At 40.4% G+C, this 9054-nt stretch overlaps 1 protein-coding gene across 1 annotated transcript; it reads right to left on the bottom strand.

Annotated features, from left to right (window-relative positions):
* Nucleotides 1-5211: 5211 nt before the first annotated feature.
* On the bottom strand, nucleotides 5212-6591 carry adra2c (adrenoceptor alpha 2C). Its single transcript, XM_085356363.1, has one exon. It carries the CDS (start codon nucleotides 6559-6561, stop codon nucleotides 5212-5214), a length of 1350 nt encoding a protein of 449 aa, XP_085212489.1. The 5' UTR covers nucleotides 6562-6591.
* Between the last annotated feature and the right edge of the window lie 2463 nt (nucleotides 6592-9054).

The raw sequence follows: 9054 nt of genomic DNA, 5'->3' as shown, positions 1-9054 counted from the left end.
CATGCATCCTTGCAATGCTTTAATGCATCAGGTGCAGTATACCATGGGGCATGGAATTAATTAAAAACTAAACCTCTGACTTAGGTTTCACTATTGCCTGCCTCATCAGTCATTAACGTGTTTGTGTTTATAAGACATGGCTCTAGCATATTTACAACTATATGGCCTTCAGAAATTTATGGTAGTGATTTTTTTTTTCTTACAGTACTCTTACCCACAATCTGTTTCCAGAGCTCCTGCATAGTATGCTGCTTCTTTTCTCTGAAATCAGTCTGGGTCTGACTAAACTGAGTAAAGAAATTCAATATGCAATCAGTAGATACATATATGTATATATACAGTGGACTTATGAAATTAATTTGTTCCAGAGGGTCTTTCGTAAGTCAAAATTTTCATAAGTCGAAGCACCTTTTTCCATCGCCTTTTGAGTGAGGAGATGCTGGCTGAAGACGAAGTTCTTGGTGGAGGCTGAAGGAAGCATATCTATGCATACATACGTACGTGTACATGTACATAACATTATGGAATTTAATTCTAAAACTAAAACTTACATTTACGTTAATTAATGTACGTACGTACACTGTGCAATGATATTTTTTTAACATTTTTTTAAACTCGCTCATATTTATGCCTTATGCCGGCCCCATTATGAATGAACGATAGGCTAATTGCAAACGAAAAGCACGCGGAATAGCGCACTGCAACAACAATACGTCTTTCACGTGGAACAGAGAAACGCATTTCGCAAACGGATTTTGTTACATGGGCATTTTGTCGTACCACGGGCAAAAATATTGTCGTTAAGTGCCTTCGTAAAATTGAATTTTTCGTTAAATGGGGTCTTCGTAAGCCGGACCCCATAAAACAATAAAGTACTATAAAGGAAAGCGCTGTTTTTGAAACTTTCAAATAGTGGAGATGATTATAAAGACATCCAGACAAACACAAGTCCATTTTTGTGCCTTCTGTGATCAAAAATGTTTACATTGGTGAGATATTTTTTACTGATTTTGATATTAAGTATATGAACTATAATATGAGGTCCACACCCCTTTATTAGCCAGAACGTTGACTTCTCTGGGCATCTTATTGATAAAAATGAACATCTACAAAGCAAATTTGTGTGCTTTACATATAAACTAGTACCTTTTAGTACCTGGATTCACAATTTAACCCCTTGTTTTGTCCTGAATCTGAATAAAGTAGTTCTGGTTTCAATTTATGTGACTAGAGATTTTATTTTGTTTTAGCAAGTCAAATATTGGTGAAGCAGTAATGTCGACATTTCATCACAGGCAGAGCAGATGGTAAAACTGAGCCAGACAGTCGGCTGCTACACAACATGAGCCACAGACCGAACAACAACCCACACTGGCTTTCTTGTTGAAGTATCTAGCTTATCTAACTTTGAATATGAACATGCATCTTCTGCACCTTGCCTTGATTGAGCCAGAGAGCAAACATTCAGGAGAAACAGCTCTTGCCTCCCCAAATAAAATGCAAACAGCATCTAAATAAACCTGAAAATGTTAGTTCAGCATGGTTAGATATTGCTGTCCTCAATCTTCAGTTCCACTAAAGGCACACTGTCTGCTTTGCTTAGCTAAAGTACACACTTATTTGTTGTGTATCTTATTCATTAAATTTGCAAGAATAACAGCAGTAGTATGATTCTTCAGCATCTGCTGTGATTCAGGCATTGACAAGAACAGATTTGTCCAGTAATCTACAGTCATTTAGAACAGGCACTTTTCATATTTGTCTCATTTCTTGCAGCAGGACTAACAGCCACAAACAGTGCTTCTTGCTGTGAGCACTGTAACCCCCCAGTAAGAAGGTTCTGATTCATAGTTCCAGGTTCGCTGGAGCCTTTCTCTGTGGAGTATGCATGATATGATCTGCCTGCACTGGTTTCTTCCAGGTACTCCATCTTCATTCCACAATTCATGTGTAACCTGACATGTTAGGTTAGGCCCAATGAATCTAAATTGGATAAGTGGTTAAAAATAAAACAACATCATCTCGGCATTATTTTTGCCTGCTGGAATGTCCATACTAGTTGCCGAATAATTTGATTTTCTAAAAAGTGATTTTAAAAAGTGCTCAAAAATACACAATAACAGCACAAGAAAACAGTTAAGAGGTCCAGGTCAGTGACTTGAATGGGTAGAGATGAGGCCTAGCAGACTGTGACAGTTGGTTGTGTCTGCACTGCTGTAAATCAGGGCAACTTTAAGCCTTTATAAAAAAAATCTAAGAGGATTAATCATAAAAAGGCTGTAAAAACCAGGATGTAAATTTGTCAATTTCTTCTCTGAGGTTGGGTTTTAATTGTAATCTATGGGGCCTCTCGTGGCTTTTCGTGGAAGTTTTTTTTTTTTTGCACTTTTGCGAAGGCTTTGTTTTTCAGCACTACATTTTGAGTTCTCATTAGTAACTATTTCTGAATTGTTTGACCTGAATGTATTTTACCTAAAACAATTTTTGACAATTTAAATGGGGATTTGGGAGAAACAGGACAGTCAAAGAGAAAAACAAAGGAACCCAGCACACTGTTGCTAAAGGAAAAGGAAAATCATTTCAGATGTATTCAATCCTCCACATCTGTATAACTCACATGTGGAAGACTGCACTTATAACAAGCAGTCACAGCCAGATGTGTCTGATTGAAACAACTGCTGGTGCTCCTATGGACAAAGCAGCAAAGGTAGCTGCCACACTGTCACCACGACTGGATGCACAAACAGAATGATCTTAAATGATCTGTTCAAACCTGTGTGTCTCTTGTTCAGGTGTCTTATGCTGTCATCCTTTCCATCAGTCACTCTGACCCTTCTCCTGTAGTCTGGCCCTGCTGAATAGTTGAAAAATACAAGATATTTCCACATTTCATTTCTGAGATTCAGTGTAGTTTTTTATTTTTTTTAATCAGTGCATTTATCCACATACTGTGTCAGATCTTTAGCCTGGCTGATACTGATTTTTTGGGGCCATTAACAAAAACAGGGAGACATGGCAATAACATAATGTTCAAGATTATTTATTGATACATATTCATAAATAAGTTTTAAGATGCAACATGTTCGACTCAAAAGGTAAAACAATGAGATCATTTTTTATTAACTTACCAGCAGTGCACTCCACTATGTCGCGTACCATGAAGACACTGCTTGACTGCACCACAATCTGCTTGGCCTTGACACGTACTCTGTTACATGTGTTGACAGTATTGTAAATAATGGAGTCAGAGCTGCTGCACTGGACAAATTATGTGATAACATCAGTTCTAAATTACACTGGCCCTTATTTTCTGCACAAATTTGTTAAAAAGAAAAAAAGAAAAAAAAAGCAATTCGTTTCCTATTGGGTAACACATATATTGTATATATCTGTCATATCTGCCAATATTGACTAAATTATATATCGGTTAAAATCGAGTGAAATCAGAATCAAGTATTTAAGCATGTAGCATGACATTACCAGTATCCCGGGGATTTGCTAGATAGCTGCCTGCTGGTTTTGACCTATTCACCATTTCACTTAGTCAGCCTGGCTGTTAGTGAAGGAGGGGAGTGTATGTGATGGCAAGTCTTCCCTCTTTGTACAAAGCAAAATCAAGACTGGTAACAAACTGGCTTAGCATGTAGCTGCAGTGAGAAGTCAAGGTGCAATCAGAAATTTGAGGAAGTAAATCAATGGATCACTCAGATGGTGTGCATTTTATACCAACAGTGGCAGAGCGGCAAAAAATCCCATACAGTAACAACAAATGCACTAATGCACTCTTGTAGCTTAAGAGATTTCTTTATTTGATCTTTTCAGATGTGTTCAAAGCAGAGAAGTGAACACTTGTTCTTTTAGAAAAGGACAGAGGTTGGTGTAACATAGAAATCTCGCAGAGTGTTGTTCATTTTACAAACAAAATATTGTTATCCTTTACACGTGTGATTATGAGGCACCACACAATAATACTGTATCATCTTAATTATTTACACTTGAACAAAGCATCTGCCCTTCTGGCTACAAATGCTTGAGTGTTCTTACTAAATATGGGTGTGAGCAGCATACACTGAAACAGCAATAAGGTGTTTGGTTTTAACTGTGGCTATAAGGGAGAGAAGTTGAATGACAAAAATAAGAAGCAGAAGAATAGATACACATTTGACCAGAAAGAATCAGGCCATTTGGAAAAGTAGGCTTACACGCAAACATTCAGACATGCACACACATTCACTAACAGGCAGGTGGGATAAGATGTGGTAAACCCCCCAGACTGCACACACAGACACACACACGCACACACACATACACACACACAAATATGCACAAACAGTGAATGCCTCAGTAGATGCCCATCTGCTTCAGTACTACCTCAGTATTCCATCAGCTTTCCTCGGCAGTGTGAGGAAGGTGAACATGCCTGTCTGTGATACCACTGTACTGCACGTGTCGTCCAATCAAAGTCCACCATAACATGACAAAAGTTTCCACTGCAGCACACAGTTTAGGCATTTTTAAGTTCACACAAAACACTGAGGCAGAAATATGAATTTGTTGTTTTTCAAGATGTCTTTTTTTTTTTGTTTGTTTTCTTTTGTTAGTTTTTTGTGTGAAACACTTTTGCTACTTTAACAGTAAGCAAAGAGCCCCTTCGTCCCATTGGTCCTCCTGTCGAGAGTGTGACATAGGAAGTTAAAGAAAAACAGATTTATAGATAGAGAGAAAAGATACATACTATTATCTAAAGTCACAAACAACAGTTGTGAGGAGATTGTCATGGCTTTCGCATTATATTCAGTGAATGAGGTCACATTGTAAATTGGCTCTGTCTCTGTAAACCCTTTGCCTCCTGGGAAGTTCATGAAGTGCAGCCACTGTGGCAGGCATGCATCAGTACCTGTTAGGAAACCATTTATGTTATTTAGGTGAAGAGAAAAGCAGTATAGGGTGAACCAAAGCCCACATCAGGGAAACACAGCCTAAAAGCCATCAAATAAGCCTCCTATGTGAATATTATCAGAGAACCTGTAGTTTAAGCCCCTTCTTTGTGCATTTTGTTAGGTCTTTTAATCACGCCTTCATTTCTAATGCAGTCCCTGAAAGTACAGATGTGAAAACACCCGAGGCCAGCACATTATCAAACGGTTCAGAACAGCATAGCTTATTGTCTGCAAAGTAAAAGGTCTTACACACCCAGCCGTGCTGTATCCTTCAAAAAGAGCGTTTCCATGACTTACAAAGGATTTTCTGGAAGGCTCTGCGGAAGTCCTGGTTGAAGATAGTGTAGATTACTGGGTTTAGTGAGCTGTTGCAGTAGCCGATCCAAAAAAAGAACTTGAAAAGTGTTAGAGGGATCTGGCATGGTTCACGGCAGATTCCATACAGACTGTAGGAGAAGAAGAATGGGAACCAGCAGACAACAAATACGCCCATGACCACAGCAAGGACGAAGGTGAAGCGTTTCTCCCGAGCAGCTGAGACTTTCTTCCGATTGACAGTGCGCCGACGTTTGCGACGAGATGAAAATAAGTCTATGGATTTGGAACTGGCACGCGACTTCCTGCTGGAGTATTTAGAGGCGGAGCTGCTCTTTCGGCTAGCCTTCCTGTCTTTTCTGTCTTCATGATGATGTTTTGAGGAGCAAGAACTTTTTTTAAGTTTCTCGTCTGACGAGCTACTATCTTCAAAGTCGTCATCGTTGTCTGTTGGATGTTTTGGCTCGTTTGGTAGGGGTGTTCGAACCGCTTGCTCATGGCAATGCCCATTCTGGCGTTCCTGATTTTTCATGCTCCCGCCCCTGTTGGACTTTAAAGACCCACCTATGCCCGGTTCAGCTTGGTCCATCCCATTCTCCAGCGGTGAATCCACATCCCTTTTCTTCTCTGACAATGTTCTGGTCCTGGTTTTTGCCACTTGGTAGATCCGAATATAGACCAGGATCATAATAACACAGGGAGCAAAGAATGATCCTATGCTGGAGTAGAGGATGTACCAGGTCTCATCATTCAGCATACACTGGGGACTGGCCTCGCTGCTGCTTCTGTCCATTGATATCAGTGGAGGGAAGGATATTATGGCTGAGATCAACCAGACCACAACAATCATGCCTTTAACTCGTTTAGGTGTTCTCTTTAAGTTGTACTCTACAGCCTGTGTCACAGACCAGTACCTGTCCAAACTAATAGCGCACAGGTGAACAATAGAAGAGGTGCAGAACAAAACATCCAGAGCTAGATAGATGTCACACCAAATTTTGCCAAAAAACCAGAAACCCATAAGTTCATTTGCCAGTGAAAAGGGCATGACCAGAGTGGCTACCAGTATGTCCGCACTGGCCAAGGAGACGAGAAAGAGGTTCTGGGGTGGTTTTAGAGCTCTGCTCGTTAAAACGGCGATAACAACCAAAACGTTCCCGACTATTGTAAACAAAATCAGGAAGCTGACAAGTCCAGCAAGACACCAGATAGCGAGCAGGGTATACTGGCTCTCAGAGGTTGAATTAGAGGAGATATTTTCTGCCTCTACCCTGTCGTCCAGGCTGGAGATATTAAAGAAATCCATTTTTAAGTCCAGTTTTGATTTTTACAAAAAAATTAATGTGCGGAAATAATCCGAAAAAAGAAATATCCAATTAAGACTTGAGCGCACTTTTCACAATAAAAAATATACATGAAATTGCATTTTTCTTCTCTCCGCAATGTTCCACATCCTCCATATAAGTCTCTCTTATGCATATGAAAACAGAGAGAAAAGGGGAGGAGGAGAAAGAGCATGAGATATACAAGTCTTTTAAGTCCTTATTCCAAGAGCGCACGCTGCTCAGCAGCAAAATTTCCATGGTTAGAAAGCGGACTCCTTCCTCACCGTGTCCTCTCCCACCCCGACTGCGCCCGCATCTCTCCACCTCCGCCTCCCCGCTGTGTCCTGAGAGAGGTTTGTAAGAACCACGTGTCTTTTTTTTTCTTTTTTTCAGAAAGAACTAGCAGGGACGTGCTCCGCCCCGGAGAAGAGATGGGAGCGATTATTGGAGGAGAGGAAGCAAATAAGCAAGCAAACATTTTTTTAATTTTTTTTTTTTACAAGTTATACGGGAATAGTCGGTAAGATCAGTGTTGGCTACTGCTGGGGGAGCTCTTGCTTAATGTGAGTCCAGTTTCGCTGCATTGTCGGTGTAAAGTGGCTGACAGTAACAAATTGGACAGTCGATCAGACAATCTCTTTTCTTATTTGACTCTTGAAGATCTATTTTAGAGTGCGCTCACGCCGAGCGCCTGTGTGCAGGAGCTGCTCGTTGGAGGTCACATTGCTGTCAAACTGACAGCGGCGAAGTCCCGCACCAAGCAAGGCACGCTCTGCTTTGTCCTTCTGTGCACACACTGGAGGTCAGTATTGTAACAGTCAGCTCCGGAGGGACAAATTGGCCAACACATACGATTCATACAAACATTAGCGATAGTTTTCTTAAACAAACTGAATATAAATGTTGTTATTATTATTATTATTATTATTATTATTATTATTATTATTATTATTATTATTATTATTAAGCTATGTGGCCCATCATTTAACTTTCGCCCTGGTTTATGAATATAAGAAGAACACGTGTAAACACATAATGGAAATAATGTCCCCTCTTTTTTGCACTCTACTGCCGTTATATTTCATGTGTTTGCATGGTGGTAATCAAAAGGATTACAGGATTACATGACGCAGTTGTGTGTTCTGATGGAAAGTGAGACGCACGCGCCTTTAGGGGATTCCAAAGGCGCAAAATCTTCGGCGTAGAAAGCCCTGTAAATACATAAGCTAGAGAACAAAATAGGGCGTGCATGAAATATGATTAATGAGGAGACATCTTAAAGTCACGAGTTCATCCCCTTACCTTGGATGCATTAGCCTAATGGGCGGAATATGTCTCTAGCATGACATCCAGGTTATCCTGGCTTTATGTTTTTTTATCCATTCTCTCCTTGGGACACGTGCATGCAAACTTTAGCCACAAGGGACACTTACTTCTATTTCTTTTTCTCTCCTTATCTCTGTATCTTTTTCTCTTGCACACATGGTGCAGCAGCACAGTCCAGGTTCTTTAAATTAAATCCAAGTTCACTTTGGTAGGTCAATCCCCAAAAAAGCCTGTGATAAGTTTTTGGACTTCCTTTGTGGACTTCCTCTGCTCCCGTTATCCCTATCCACTCTGGGTGGCTTTGCCTCCTGGAGAAACCCTTTCTTGCCTTTGGCATATAGCTGGGTATTAAGTTCCTTGGCCAGTGCGTTTATTGACCGTGTCTACCGGCTAAGTACCTGCCATTAATCAGTAGAGCACGCAGCCATGCTGAATTAAAGAGCAGCCACAGCCGCAAGAAATGCTTAAGTCCAAATTGATCTGCATCAAGACTATGAGGTGGAATGAGGAGGGCTCAGGAGCTCATGGTCCATCTGCCTGTGTGGAATCACAGTCACTAACCTTCCCCCTGCACCCATCCAAAAAACAGAGTGTTCCTTCTCATGCCGCCTTTTTAAATTCAACCTAGGCTAGAGTGATGCTGTAGGTCAGTGTAGATGCACTCTAAGCTGATTTTGAACAAACAGTCAAGTCTTATTATGGTCATTAAGTTGTGTCCTGGGGCCACAGCTCATCTATATATAACTGGGGCATCGGTGAGGGATCTCAGCTATTACCAAGCCTTTTCTTGTTTTCAATGTTGAGTCTTCCTCAGAGGGAATAAGTTGGCACTTTCTGCAACTAGCCAGGAGACAGCTTTGAGCTGTCAAAGAAACTTAGCTGATTATTTTTATCTCTTTAAACCAAGGATACGTACTTGTGTGCTTCGAATTACTGTGCTTTTTGTTCTGTTTCATTCTTTTTTATTCCAGTATAATCATAAACTACAGCTCTGTTCTTTTCTTTTTTTTTTTGTGATACAGAGTCGCTCCTGGACGAGAAATCTGCATTTTTATTTAAATGCTACAAGGCAGCATTTGTGGAACTGAAAGCAGAGACAGTACCCAGAGCTTTACAGCAGAGAAAAGTATAATGAGCCTCTCAGACTT

Source organism: Diplotaxodon limnothrissa, linkage group LG6, assembly GCF_057381915.1.
Source record: "Diplotaxodon limnothrissa isolate DT_005_m linkage group LG6, D_limnothrissa_male_GT1.1, whole genome shotgun sequence".
In the NCBI taxonomy this organism is placed as follows: Eukaryota; Metazoa; Chordata; class Actinopteri; order Cichliformes; family Cichlidae; genus Diplotaxodon; species Diplotaxodon limnothrissa.
Note: the sequence above shows the minus strand (reverse complement) of the source record. Positions and strands in the feature narration are given on the sequence as shown.